The 15189-nt window shown below is 51.8% G+C and overlaps 2 protein-coding genes across 2 annotated transcripts; both read right to left on the reverse strand.

Annotated features, from left to right (window-relative positions):
• Positions 1–964: 964 nt before the first annotated feature.
• Positions 965–1699, reverse strand: COL26b_005363 (uncharacterized protein; the record flags this gene model as incomplete). The annotated part of the gene is made up of 4 exons (XM_053178211.1): positions 965–1117; positions 1173–1356; positions 1435–1486; positions 1579–1699. 4 exons carry the CDS (start codon positions 1697–1699, stop codon positions 965–967), a joined length of 510 nt encoding a protein of 169 aa, XP_053037802.1.
• Positions 1700–12720: 11021 nt separating this feature from the next.
• Positions 12721–13278, reverse strand: COL26b_005364 (uncharacterized protein; the record flags this gene model as incomplete). The annotated part of the gene is made up of 1 exon (XM_053178212.1): positions 12721–13278. One exon carries the CDS (start codon positions 13276–13278, stop codon positions 12721–12723), a length of 558 nt encoding a protein of 185 aa, XP_053037803.1.
• Between the last annotated feature and the right edge of the window lie 1911 nt (positions 13279–15189).

Here is a 15189-nt window from a genome sequence, read left to right on the forward strand (position 1 = left end):
CCAAGAGGGGGCCGTGCGACCTGGCCCCGTCTCACCCCGCGGCGGAGGAGGAGCCTGAGGGGAAATCGGCAGTATCCGTTCAGATCCGAAATGGAGACATTGCTGACTGATGACGGGGGAGATTGAGGGGTGCAGACGTTCGAGGTTTTGGACGAGGGAGACGGTCTATGCCGTAGACTGAGGCCATGGCTTTCCGGAGCTTGGGATCTTTGAGGTCCGGCACGGATTGTTTGGCTTGGCTCAGACAACAGCTGGAAGGGTACCACACTAACAGCATTATACATAAAGTAAGTGAGACCATGTTAACACAGCATCAATTACCCCGCCATTTGCGTCACCATATGAGGGGTCAACGGTGAGTGATCACGGAAAGTCACAGCTGGGGCTGGATGCTCACGCAAATTTTAGAGTTGCAGAAGAAGCTGAGGTTTGGCCATTTGAAGCTTCGAGAATAGCATACTTGATCATCTACAAAGTATTCAACCTAAATAGATCAATCCTCAGCCCGCTCGGACGGCAGACCCTAGTTCCCCGGGGAGTGGGTCACGATGCAGGACAGCCGGTGCACAGCTCCCTCATATCCACCCACCATTGACTACATGCCTTTCTCGACGCTGACGAGATCAGGGGGAGATGGTCTCTTTGCAATAACTCAGAATTCAGACATACATACACCCAAGTCACAAGCGAATGAGAATGTCATGACTGTCAACGTGTCTATTCAAGCGAACCAAGGCTGTTACCACCTCGAGCCCGCCGAAGCACCGTCGACGTCCCGGGATTTCCTAGCTAATACACCTCGAGGCTCCGAGCCTGAGAGAAGAGATCCGAACCGATGAACCCATCCGACGATATCTATCGCAATATCCCATTGCGCCAAGTCGCCATACGAGCCAGAGCGAAGCAAGCCAGTGTTGTGATCAGGAAGTATTGGACAAGATACGGGAAAGTGGCGTGGGATTCATTACTCCTCGTCCTTCTTGTTCTTCTTCTTCTTGCCGCCGCTGGACATTGCCTGTGTCGAGTTGGGTGACAGGTGGACCACGAGGCGGGTCCATGACTCCTCCTTGTCCCACTCGAAGCCCATCAGGTAGGGCTTGTCAAGCTCATCGTCGGACTGTGGGTGCTGTCAGTGGTGTTTGTCAAAGGGATGCTGCGGGGTAATGGCTCACCCTCTTCTTGTATGCCTTGTGGATGGCGTCCATGGCGTCCTTGATTGTGACGCCCTTCAGGTTCCTTGCTGTTACTTCCATGCCGAGAGGGAAGTGCAGGTCAATTCTCTTGACTGGGGGTTCTGTCAGGTGCTTCTTGAGGATCTCCTTCTCCTCTATTGTTGAGGGGGAGGTGTTGATCTTCCTGTTCGGGTACTGTCAGCCATTGTTGCAGGCGTAGTTGTCTACGTGAGAGACACGATTATGATAAGGTGTCACTTACCATCCTGTCTTCTGTGTCTCGATAGCTATTTGAAGATCAATGCCTTCTGCCTCTGTATAGGAAGATGACAAGTTAGCAGTGCTCCGAGGTACCCGAGCGAGTGCGGGGTCATGGGAGAGGGGTGGTTTCGGGGCAATGACATACCAAGGTCGTTGACGTTCTTGACGCCAGGAGCGGCGGCAGAGCTCTGTCTGCGCTTCTCCTTGGGAGGGGAGGTGGCGAGGCCCTGGACGGCAGAGTCGACTTTGGAAAGTGGTTCCGACATGATGGTGTTGTGTTTGTGGTGTGACTAGATCTAGATGATCGAGTGATTGTATCTGGCAACAGGTTTCAAGTAAGCTCCTGAGCTGTGTATCTCGCGTGACAGGTTAAGCTCGTGTGCAGGACGGGAGCTCTTGACTGTCCAAGGAGGGGGAGGAAGGGGTACCTTTGGAAGCTGGTTGGTTTAATGGATGGAAGGTTGGTTGATGAGTGGGATGAGGACGAGAATAAGAAGGAAAGGAAGATGAGGGGGAGGGACGAGGTAGATAGATGTCGATCGGGACGGGGCGCCTGACCTGACCTGGCTGTGCCCTGGATGAGACTGGCCGTGCTTGAGCTGGTGCTTGGAGCAGGAGCTGGCGTGAGGAGAGGGGAAACATCCATTGTCCAGGGCTGGTCCCGTCTGGTAAGGTGAGGTAAGGTGCCTTGGTTGGAGGAGCAGTGGTCAATGGCCAATGGTCAATGGCCTGTCACTGCAGTGCGTGAGTGCGTAGTCGGTCCATGTTCCCCCATGGACGAGTCGGGTGTCGAGGCAGAGAGCTCCCTGCATCGGCCGTCGCCTGGCTGAATGGCTGGTGCAGGAACATTGAGTGACGGCGGCGTGTGTAAGAGAAGAGAGGTACCACAGCTAGCAGCTAAGATTGATGATGCATTACGGTTTCGTCAGACCGGGCGGGGTAACTGCCCATCAATGGCGCCGCCAGACGATCGCGTGACTGGGAAGCTCATGAGATGCGCGGGCGACCTGAGGCGAGGGGAAGGGAAGGCACGGGCGTCGAGGGCGGGCCACCCGTCACCTGCCACCACAGCTGCAGGGGAAGAAGTGACATTCCACCTACCTAGGTAGGTATTACTAAGGTAAGGTTCCGTATCTACCCTAGGTGCCTTAGGAAAGGAGGAAAGCAGAAGGAAGGAGCTACCGAAGCTGCCAGGGAAAGTACCTGCCTCCGCCAATGTTGCTGTTGCAGCAGGAGCACAGGAGCAGGAGCAGGAGCAGCAAAAGCAGGAGCAATGACTGATTGTCCTCTGCTACTGCCGTAGACAGGAGACATGGAAGAGTGGTCTGGTTGGCTGATCATCCGAAACGGGCATGGCGCGTCATGGAGCAGAGGACCCTCTTGCCCAGGCGTGGTCACTGCAGCTGCTCTCGTGTGGAAAGTGGAAAGAGGGGACCGGGAAGCTGCGATGGGCGCAGGGGCGGCAGTCGGCGTGGGATGTGTGTGAGCTGGTACAGGTACAGGTGCAGGTGCAGGTGCAGACACCGCCTGGCGCCATCGTCCAAGGTCCACGGGTCGACGATGAATCGGCTTTAGTGCGGTCTCCGACACGGGAGAAGAGTCTGGGGTAAAAATCTGGGGAAGCAGCAGGAGCCCCACCCTGACGGCCCTATGACGCTATGCCGTTTGCTGGCTGAACTGCTTCTGCCCGTCGTGTCAGTCTTGACACTTGAGTTTACTGAGCTGGAAGTGTGTGTGCTTGTGTGGGAGGGCAGGGGAAGGGAAGGGGAGGGGAGGGGAGGGGAGGGGGAGAGGAGGCATCTCGAGATCCATCTTGGTGTCTCTTTCTTGGAAGATTCGAATGCAAGATCTCGCTCCCGACCGAGAAACAGCTCAGCACAGCTCAGCACAGCTTAGCTCAGGGGGAAGGTAGGGTCGGCGTTTGTCACTGCCCATCGGTGCAGCGAGCCCTGAACCGGTTTCCGCAGCGCATTACGGATAGTGGAGCTGCACCTGGCGACCGCAACACTGAACGGGTCACGCCGTGCCAGTGGAACCACAAAACAGCAGACGGGCTCGCGCCTCACCTGATGCCTCCTTCCGATTGAGACACCAGACAACCAAACAAATTGGACCACTGCAATAAGGAAACTGCGGTGCGCATAACGTGATTTCTCGTCCAGCATCCCTCACCACTCTCCCTCAACCATGTCTGATCTGCCGAGCCACCAGAGTGTCACTACTGGAGTTTGTTTGCGAGGGATGGCCCGGATGAGCAACTGATTGGCGATCCGCCTGAAGCCCCTCACTCAGCGCGCAAATCAGCCCAAAGCCACCTCAGACACACCACAGTGACCACACGCAGGCCACCTCTGATCGACCACCACCAGAGAAGCTCACACCACCCCGTCCATCGTCCGACTCCATATAAGCCACGCGGATCCCTACTCACCTTCCCGGCACCCCGTCGCGCGACAATCCTCAGCGGAGCTCTTCGAAAATGATTTCCAGCATCTCGCCTTGATTTCGTTTGTCTTGTTCTAACATCGCCCGTCCGTCCACGATGCATCGCGCACACACGCCCGTCCACCACCCCAACCGCCATCACGAACCGCCCCCATGATGAAGCCACCTCGGCATGCACACCTCGTTGACGAAGTCGTTACACCTCTCCCCCGGCTGCAGCAACACGCCAAACACCACACAAACATGTCATGCCATGTCGCCACGTCCCCACATTCCCGCCGTAATTAGTGCAGCACCAGTACCAACACCCAGCACCTCCAGTTCCGTCTCGTCCCTCGCGCGCCCTGTCGGCATTCGCATTCCACCTCCCCGCTTTCGCTTCCGATGTGTCCGCTTCGCCTGCGCCTGTCCCGCATGTCCCGTCCGTTTCTGCGCTTGTCTCTACGCTACGCCAGTGATTCCCGTCCGGCATGGGTCATGAAAGAAACGCGTCTTCGAGCTCCCGATCGATTTCCTGTTCTAGCCTGCGTCCAACATGATAGAGTCCAAGTCTCTCAATTACCTGCGTTGCGTCTTTGCTTTTGATCGATTGCACACTTGCTGAAAGGTAAGTCTGGTGGAAACCCTCCGCTAATGGCCCAGTTGGACCCTCAACGTCCCGGCCAAACCGGTCTCAACGCATGAATACGCTCGCGACACGGCGATTAATCGAAGCACGGCATGATCCACCCGGATTCTCGGCGACCTGCGCATTGCATCCCCCGCACCTCCCGTCAGCCCACGCCACTCACCTAAGCGATCCGCTGGGATTCCCTACGCTATTGAAGCATCTCTTGAAGAAGCCAGACATGCTGCGGAGTTGACTTGTTACGTGAGGTACTCGTCGTCCTGAACTGCTGAGTCTGGCTGACAGCTGTGTCCAGAAGCAACTCCCGTCACCGACTGTCGACTTTGCGATCGAACGACGGAAGCTTTGATGCATGGATGGTCACTGGGCTATAACATGTAAATCGAGAGCGCGCAATATGTTGTTAGCAAGGGCGATAAAGCATGGCAAGCATGGCAGTAGTCTTGACGATGAAGAGGGAAATCTGCCGATCGGTCGGCCGACCTGTTGTGACTGGAGCTGGTGCACGGATTGGCGGGGTACGCGCGGGGTCAGTGCCAGGGACGATCAATTCACCTTTGCGCATTGGCGCTAAAGAACGAAGCTTCTGAACAACCCTTCCTCACCAATTAACATGGCGTTCAGGAAATAATTGTCTTTTCCTATCCCACACAGATGAGATTTGATATAGTGCAATGGTTGAAACACTGTGAACAGAAAGGCACTAGACATCTAGCAGTAAAATAGCGCAAGGCATCAAACCCCTCCGCTCCCACCGGAATTATTGCTGCAAGGTCGTCTATTCGGTTTGAGCTGCCTGCAGACCCTCCATTGAGTAAATATGGCCATTGCCATCCGTGAATTGGACCTCTTCCATCGCTCCCACCGAGATCAGGATCGACTTCCAGTGTGCTTGTAAGGCGCATGATTGATTATCTTGGAAATGACCCCCAATCGTTCCTGCTTTGCGGAGTAGACAATTGAGAAGGTCTGCTGAAGGACAATTTTGCGGCTTCATTTGGATTTCCCTATCCCAGATGTCTTGAAATTTGGACTCTAGATCTTCGCATATATCGCCAGCCCCTTGGTGGATGATCCAAGGAAGCTGGCAAAAGGTATGGATCAGAACAGAAGAGGTTGCATGGGATACCGGGACCACGCATTCCATCTCGACCTCGTCATTTCTGGCTGGAAGATATCTCCAGCTGGAGGAGTGCAGGGTCAGGACACCTCTTGTATCGCACTCAGCTGGAGGTAAATCTATGGCGTTGATCCATCTTTGCAATGCTTGAACATTGGCTGAAGATGCTAGTCCGGGATTCTTGGCCAGCGCTGCCCTTACAACACCTTTGACGAGTACGTCTGCGCGGAAGTAGACAGTAATACCTCTCCAGTATGTTCCCTGGTCTTTGTTCGTGGAAAAGAACCAGGCCAATGGCCTCAGAATCCAGTAGTCGTCATGGATTCTCATGTAGAAGAATACCTTCTCCGACAGCGAGGCTCCACGCTGCGCAAATACAGCCAATGCTTTCAGACAACTCTCAAAGAGGCGATCAGATGGCGTAGAGATCGATTGGTTGCTTCTGTTTGCGGCGGATCGTGAAAATTGAGATAAAAGAGAGACGACAGAACTAAGCAAGACGACGAGAGGTGTTGTCGTGACAAAATATTGCAGGCAATATTTCGTGTCGTTGAAGCGGCACTTGCCTTTCCGATTAATGCCAATTGTGTCATGCTCTTCAAGTAATTCTGTCAGCTCTAGAAGCAGGATTACAATCAGCAGCTCTCACGCTGTCATTACTCATGATAAAGTCAAACTTGTGGCCTTTCAAAACTTGTAGACACCGCTGACATCGAGCAAAGAACATGCTTGTTATCTCCTCTGGCTTTGTACTTGTGCCATAGACCTGATGGGTATTACGGAACCCAAGATAGAAAGCGGCTTGACTGAGAAATTCCTGTCTATTGCATGCACCAGAAACACACGTCGAGTACTGACTTTTGAGCTCACCGGACGCCGACAATTCTGCGCATTTTCTTATCAGCGCCTTCGCATTAGGTGGCAAAAGAACAAGACCAGCAGTAGACACATGAGCCGTCAAGATCGACGATATTCTCTCCAGAAACCACTCAGTAGTACTGTGAGAGAGCAAGTGCGGATATCTAGATTGATAATGAATCCCAGGGTAGCGGGCGCCGTTGCGAGGTTTTAGCAGGTTTTTGATCCTGTGTGCGGCCAGGAGACCAGAAACTAAGCGGACTAGAATTTCGATGATAGGGGCTGGCTCTCGGTCAAGAATTCGATGGCCTTCAACAGTGTCGGTGAGAAAGTCGTAAGCGCTGCAATGAATGAGCCTAAACGCTAGCAATATCGGGGCCACCATCGAGAATTCTTTGTCCCCAAGGGGTAGTTACCAAAGTCATGGTTAGTACAGTGGCAGGCCAAGATTGAACGGCGAGTGTTCTGCCGAAAATGATGAGCTTGAAGACAAGTGCTGCTCGGCGCTGATAGACTGTTGTATCTTCACTCGTACGCTTCCACATTTCCTTGTACTGGTCCGAAATTGTTTCAGGGAGGCTAAAGATCCTAGCTTGCAGGCTATTGAACTCGTCTCCTTGCTGAATTCCGCGGACTACACTGTTTAGAGACAGATACAGCCAGAGAAAACTTCCTTCGGCCTTGTTGACCAGCTGGCGGATCAGCAATTTGACCTGAGCGAAGCTAAGGCTAGGTGAATGGCCTTGGAGGTCTTCGAATGACTTGACAAGCTTGTCGTGTGTGTATCTGGAGATATCTCCGGCGGTAAAGTCAGAAATGCGAAGGCTCGGATAGCCCGCTAGACTTCTCTGTACCAACGCAACCGGACGACTGAGAATGCACAGCTTGGCGTTGGGTCTTTTGTATAGATCTTCTATCATCAGAAGCAGATCCCTGACACCATCGCTCGGGGTAACTTCATCCACGCCGTCGATCAAGACAAAGACGGGCCTCTCATGTTGTTCCAAGACAGTGGCTGTAGTCTGTTTCAATTCTGTCAATGACCAGTTGCCACATACACCATCCGGTCTTTTCTCTGTGATGTCATGAACATTGCACATGGCAAGATCGGTAGAGAGCTGGCTATTCCGAAGAAGCTGGTAAAGAATCGAGGCAACCATTCCTTTGATATTCTGCTGCAAGGTGCTGCCCGGACGCCAAAAGAAGTGTGAAACCATCATAAAATCAGGTTTCCAGGAGTCGAGTAGGCGTTTTGTCATAGGATGGCTCAGTATGTACTTGGCCATAGTGGTTTTCCCCGACCCAGGTTTCCCACTAATCCAGTAAATCTGCTCATTTGACTGTAGCCAGTCGCTGAAGTTGTCCCAAGGCCTGACAGAGTCTTTTTCACCTATACCTTGATTTTTCGCTTCACCGTACAAACCCTTCCATGAACCTTCAAGATCTGGTTCGCTTCTGTAGAAGATCCATTGTGAGGTACCCTCATGGCCTTCGGAGACTTGATTTCGGCGCTCATTCATACCAGAAAAGGTAAGACTGTTGATGAAAAGTGCCTTCTGTTCAGCCTTTTCCCGACTAAATTCCAATTTGGTCATGTGAGAGACGGTTTGCGATGAGAATGACTCAACCGCCTTCTCCATGTTCACGATGATATCATTGTGAGATTGCCCTATATCATTGTTTATCTGGCACTGCAATTCGACAGCTTTGAGAGATATCTGGTCTCTTGTGAGGTTGCTGTACTCAGAGATCAGCTTGGATGCTTGTGTTTCCCCACTGCCATTCTGCTGAATTAGGCGATGGACGTCTTCGTTCAAGGTGCGTTGCTTAGCCCCGATGGCATCAATCCTGTCACTATAACATCCTCGAGGTTAGACAGACGAGCAGATTCAATCCATTCGATCCTATTAGAATGTACCAAACTCGAACAAGCAGACCAGTCTGCATCTGTTTCTCAACAGCACACAACTGCTTTTCCAACCTCTCTAGACGCCGTTTTCTCCAAGCTACCTTCGACACAACTTTTAAGGTCCCAGCCAAATCACCCTTGGCCCTCTCGGATAGCAAAAGCTTAATTTCTTCCACCAGATCCCGGGCAACTGCATGGCATTTTGTCGCGTTGTCTTTGAGCTGCACCTCGTATTTTCGTGGGTTTACCGGCGTTTCGAACGCGATGATATGAGAGGCAACATCTCTGAGTGTGACAGCATGTTCAGCCAGAGGCGTCTCGAGGAATCCCCTGCTATACACATCTCTGACGAGGCGTATCGTCTCGTTGCCGAAGCTGATAATCTGGAAGATGTTGCAGGCTAAGCCCAAAGCTGCGATGGACTCCATGAAGACTGTAGAAAATGGCAGGACCATAAACTGATTGGGACACAAGGAGCCAAAGGCTTCAAAAGCTGTGACTTTCGTTTAGTTACTGGTAGACTTGGTGAAGGCGCCACGTACAGGTCGAGCCCGAATCAAAGTCCGGAGGATGACGAAGATCAAGCTGACAGCCCCGCGAAGCGGCTTAATCGCCAGCCGACCTTCGGGCAGAGAGTGCCTTGCCAAGAACACAGCCTGTCTGATGATGGCTAGCTTAATGCTGTGTGACAACCAAGAGGCCAATCATAGCGACTACATCATTTACCAATAGGGCATCAATAGGAAGACTGTAAGCGACTTATTGACGAGGAGGGCGCTGATATGCCAAGTTTCCTACCACCAAGTGACCAGCGAACTGTCCCATTCTGCTGGTGTGTGGCGTCGATTACTTAGGAGATTCTTCATCAGTGCCTTACGTACCTTCCAACGCTTCAAGCTCTGCAACGCAACTGTGAACCGTCTCCTTGCGCTTCTTTCGTAACATAGCCATAATGTTGGGTATTTGCTTTAGGAGCCCGTTTCTCTTTGTGCAAACAAGTCCGAATTGAATTTATTCCGTTATCTCTTTGGCCAGAAGATAGTGAAGGCAATTGGGGCTGTCCCCAAGACAATTCCATAGACTCGGTCACCCGTTGCGATAGGCCACGAGTTTTCATCGTCGCAATGACGAATAAAAGACCGGCTTGTGAATTTTCCTAATTCATCTCTTGGGGCGACTTCTGTTCTTAGCTGGACAGGTATATCCAAAGCAGCGCCATCATGAGTTCATGACCAGAATTCAAGTCAAACAAGCGGGGGATGTGAGGTTATTGCTGGGGTAAGTTTGGACGAGAAGGTAAATCAATGTCCGATAATCAAAGTGAGCAAGTGATAGTTTCAATGTGAGTTGAAACTTGAAGTAGAAACAGATTCCAGGAGTAAAGACCGTGTACTGGCGCTAAATGTATCATGACAGCCTGACTGGAGAAGGAACTTCTGGCCAGAGGAGGAACGAAAGAAGAGTAAAGGGGAACCAAAGGCGTCGCTGATACCTAATTTCATTTAAATTCTGTCTCACGTTGTTCTTGGCCTTACGCGCAGCTGCGCCAATCCATAGCTGCTTAGCTCTTGGTACTAAAGGTTTTCCCGCCGATAGTGTCTCTCGTCTCCCGCCACCACCGCTGCTGACCGCAGGTATTCGCTGGCAACAGTATGGCAGGTCAAGCAGTGACAACATGATAATTTCAGGACCTGACTGGAACCAAGTGAAAAAGGCGTGTCGGGCTGAGACATAACCGTGCAAGGCATATCAAGCCTCCATGCCGAACCCCGTGGCGTCTCGCAGCCATAGTCACGATCGTCAATGCATAAGTCTATCTGTTTCTACTGGAAGCATGTCGGCCTGCATTTGCTCACTTTTGGGATTGGCCCCGACAGCTGTGATCTGGCTGTGATCACTACCACACAACATATCGAGATAGGCTTGGTAATTCGTAGTTCAAAGGTTTCAACTGATTCATGATTACAGGACAAGCTCAGATTCGTACTCTGACCGGTTGAGGGATTCGCAGTGCATCCGAGGAGGACTTAGCCCCATCGCACCGAAGTAAGACAGCAGCCACAGTGTGTTACTTGAAGTTGACTTTGCGACTCCGTCTGTCTTCATTCGGTAAGCTCCCTGTGACACGTTACATACGAAGTCTTGGCGGAAGACGAATAAAAAGGGATGTCCAGGTAGAACTAAATCACACACTTCAATGGTACTCTCTTTCTAGGGTATGTCATGAATGAGAACTTCACTCGGACGATTCAGACAGCACTATCCTGAAATTGCCACCATTCACCGACCAAAACCTCGCCGATGATGCTGTACTTAATGACTAGATTGATGGCGTTGGCAGTGATGGGCAGCCTGCTGAGGTTCTGCGGCGCACAAGAAAGCACTGAGATTTCCGACACCCCAGCATCAATCGACTTTGTGAGAAGAACCTGGGCTCGAGGTATGGAGCGCTAGATGAATCGAGTATCCGTGACGAACACACAGACTCTAATACATCATGTAGCCCTGGTCATTGATGATTACCTCTATATCGATGGCGGCACAGTGTCTCAACGATCTCAAGGGACGTATCAAGGTCATAAGTCAGGTTTGTCTATGATATAATCTACAAAATTCGCGTAATGGAAAACTAAACATCTTCGTCCCTAAAAGTCACCAGTACACTATCTATACCGCTCTCACAGTCTTGGACACCGGCGAATGTGAAAATGAGGCAGATTCGGAAAGACGCGCCCATCGTACAGAGACAGGCGGTGTTTGCGGACCATTCTTCAAAATCGTTTTGGGTTTGGGGAGGCTTGAATGAGAACAAGACTCGGTCTCAAACAGAGCTTTGGAAGTTCACTGCCGATGGGCAAGGTGGCGGATCTTGGGCCATCGATGAAAACCTCAATCAGGGCCAGGCCGATTTCCACCGCTCTCATGGTGGAGCATTCACAAGCGCATCTAATTCGGCTTTCTACATCGGAGGTATGGAAGAAACTACAACCGCTATCAAACCGGACATGCCCAATGGAGGTTACATGTCAGGCTTTGTCTCCTTCAATTTCACATCTTCGTCGCAAGACCGGGTATGGAGAAACACTACCGAAGCACCGTACTCCAAGTCGAAAACTTTGTACGCTGCAAGTGCTCAATACATCCCGAAATTCGGATCGCAGGGCTTGATCATGATTTTAGGAGGAGCACACTACGATGCCGCAAGCACAAAGTCCAATGACAATGCCATGGATATTGTCTGGCTCATGGACCCTGTGACGAGGACTTGGTACTCACAGCAGACCACTGGTGACTCACCGCCTGCCCGCCGATGGTCTTGCACAGTGGGAGCGAAGAGTCTTAATGACACATACGAGATGTAGGCGAACGGTGCATTCCTTGGAGAGACGTGCTAACACCCTCCGCAGTTTCATTTTTGGTGGCCACGTCGATGGTCGGATTGGGTTTGGTGACATCTGGATCTTGAGTTTGCCAGGATTTGTGTGGGCACGGGCAGCTTACACAAAGACTCCGCGCGCTCAGATGGGATGCGTCGTGGCCGGCCGTCGTCAACTCATTACAGTTGGGGGGGTTGACCCGACTTTACTATCCTCGCAACTATTATCGACCAAGGACCCGCTAGATCAAGGCCTAGGAATATTTGACTTGACTAAACTGCAGTGGAAAACACAGTATGATCATGACGCCGCTGCGTACGACTCGCCGGATGTTATCAAGTCGTGGTATGACAACCCCGAGTAAGTGAGGTATGCTTGCAAAGAATGCTTCGGAGACAATACTAATAGACTAGCAGAAATCTTTCGAATGTACAGTATAACGAAGGCGTCGCAACTTTGTTCAATTCGTCATTTGGTCGTGACAGATCGAGTGATGCCAAAGACAACCACGTCAGCCCTTTGAGCCCTGCAGCAATGGGTGGTATCGTTGGGGGAAGCATTATAGTAGCTGTCTTACTGGGTGGCTTTGCATTCATGATACTGCGACGGCGAAAAGGACAGGGGCAACGTGGATCAAAGGCTAGGCCTTTTGACAATCCCGAGGATTCAAGAGCTGAACTCGGGATTGCCCAGTCAAGTAGTTCTTGGTCACATAATGGTGTGCCAGGTATGGCTTATGCGACTCCGGCTGCAGAGCTTCAAGCGCTCCAGTCGCGAGTTGAGCTTGATGGGCAAGATTCTCGTGGCAGCCGCGTAGAGCTCGATGCATCTGAGAAAAGGCGAAGCACAGAACAGACGATTATAAGCTGCAGCTAGGCGCGTGCTGATGGTTTCGCACTTGGGCTCTGTTTGTAATTGACGGGGGTCATCTTTTCTGAAGGCTTTCTCAACTATCTCTTGCCCTCCAAGCCTGGGATCGGCATATCTTCCTCCAGCTTTTCCCCATTGACAACCGGCATATCGGCAGCTGTAACCACAATGAATAACCTCGCAGTCACTCCGTCGCTTCTATTTCTCCAACCGTGAAGCGTGCCGCGCTGCACAATAACATCCCCACGCTTCAGAATCTGAGTCTCCCCACTATCGAGGAAAAGTTCCAGCTCTCCCTCCACCAGGACACCAGTGTCGATGCTTTCGGTTCGGTGAAGCGGCGCCTCCTGTCCGGGCAAGAAGTCGATGAATCGTGTGGTGAGGCCTCCAGGGTATGCGATACCCACGTTGTTGGGAAGTCTGGACTTGTAGAACTCCATATCGCTACCGTCGGCGAGAGGTGCGGGCAGGGAGGGCGTGGCGTAAGCGAGCCACAGGTCGGCACCCGGGCCGGCGGTCTTTTCGAGCTCTTGCGGGACGCTCTTGTCGATCACTGCCTGGCCGAAGGCATTGTGGGTTGTGACGATCCGCCGAGGGGCGGGGAGGGGTTCGTAGGATGGGGCCGCGTCGGGAGACATGTCTTGTTCTGGGTGGACAGGGTACGGAAAGGACACTGAGATGTGAAGCTGCGACTTTCTTTTCCAACGACGGACGAGGTTCCCCTTTATACTGGCTTGTCGGTAATGAGTAGATCTACAGGAGCTACAATGACCAGGGATTCCCGCAGGATGTGCGCTGTCGTTGGGGTTTTTGGGTCTGGGTCCCACGATTTCGAGATTACGTGGGTACTCGGCTGCGGGTTTCGGCCAGGATGTCATGCATCTAGTGCGATTGAGGAATGGTTCTTCGAATTGCATTTTCCGAACGTGCGAATCACGGCTGAATATCGCTGACCTGTTCTCATCTCGGCCCGACAGGATGGTAAGGGCGGTGCGTTTGCAGATTGCAAATGTTCATCTTCAACCTGTCAGCTTACCGCATCGTGAGATGTGCCGTTCTGCTTAGGCTATCTTCTAGGCGACACATCGCTGACTTCAATCTCCATGATTTGGATGTATCTGCTGTCAGCATCTAATTCAAAGAGCTTTGTTGATCATGGGCATGTATAGATGTGGTTAAATCAGAAGAAATGGGATTAACAAGCAACTGTCAGCTTGACGTTGTGGGAGGAGCATGACTGAGCAACGTTTGATTTTGCGAGCCTGGCAGATAACGAGAAGACACGGTTCCGTGCCATGGCAATTCCTGTATGTTCTGAGCATCACGGATTTGTCTTGAAGCTCAGGCGTACGGCTGTGGCTATCTTAGCGTCGAGATCGTCTCGAGCCCCGGGGGCCAATAATAGCCTCATGCCGATGCAAGTGCACGGCCTTTGATGTCCGAAAAATACTTATTAAAACATGCGTTAGTGTCAGCATCTGATATAATCATAGCCGGGGCCTAGATCTAGATCCGAAGTTGCCAGAGCACGCGTAGCATTCAAGACATCGATCAGTGACAACACGGCCAAACTCTTTGTTCTGCTCCAACAGAAGGGGTAAGACGTAAGACTGTAACGATTTGAAACGGTAGCTTCAGCTTTCTACTTGCACCAAGGTTAACGCTACAAGTGATTGATGATTTGAGCAACCAGGGTCTCATATGTCGGGTTGCCGCTGCAGTCTTCTCCTCTGCACCACCTGCTGACAAACTCCGTCTCCAACCAAAGCGATAGGCCTATTCTGTGGGCACAAAGGGGGGCGGGCGAGGATAGAGGTATGTAAAACCGGGCTGTGGTTGGGGCTGCCACCCGGGTCGCAACAACGGGGGTACTCCATTATAAGCTTCGAATGGGTACGGATTTCCCATTCCTTTTTGATTCATGTCGTCGTTGGCTCTAGGCGTTCCCGCAGGAATTGATGGGTGAATTCGCTTCTCTTTGGGCCACGGCCAGATACCCTCAAGTGGCACGTCTTCATAAATCGTGTTGAAATTGTCTTTCGGATTGAATAGACTGTATCCATAGACATGAAACCCCTCTGGGTTGTAGGCCCAGCTGAAGACAAGCTTAGAAGGCTTCAGATCGGTAAGGCGGAATCGAGCGAGTTTGGCCATCTGGCTGGCGCAAACGTGCAGATGAGCAGTCCACTTCATGTCGGTGTCCTTGAAAATGTAGTGGCGTGTATGCTTCCAATCTTCATAGTTAGGCTCCCCGGGACAGACATTCTGCGCGATGCAGCCTGTGCCTTTGATCTCTTGATCCGTGGAGAGATAGAAGCCTTCATGCATGAGCTGGCCAACATCTCGCGCTTGTACATACAGGTTTGCCTCCCACAGGAACGACTTTTGGGTCTCTGCCCATGATTCTTCAACTTGATTGACCCAGAGAAATCGTACGTTGAACTCGGGAATCATTGCGCAGTTCACGTGTGTGATTCTCAAGCTCTGGTTGACTGGAGGCCTTCCACAGTCATCATCCTTGTTGTTCTGATTGAGGGAACTGTCCATGC

This window comes from Colletotrichum chrysophilum, assembly GCF_026319265.1.
Source record: "Colletotrichum chrysophilum strain AFK26 chromosome Unknown scaffold_36, whole genome shotgun sequence".
In the NCBI taxonomy this organism is placed as follows: Eukaryota; Fungi; Ascomycota; class Sordariomycetes; order Glomerellales; family Glomerellaceae; genus Colletotrichum; species Colletotrichum chrysophilum.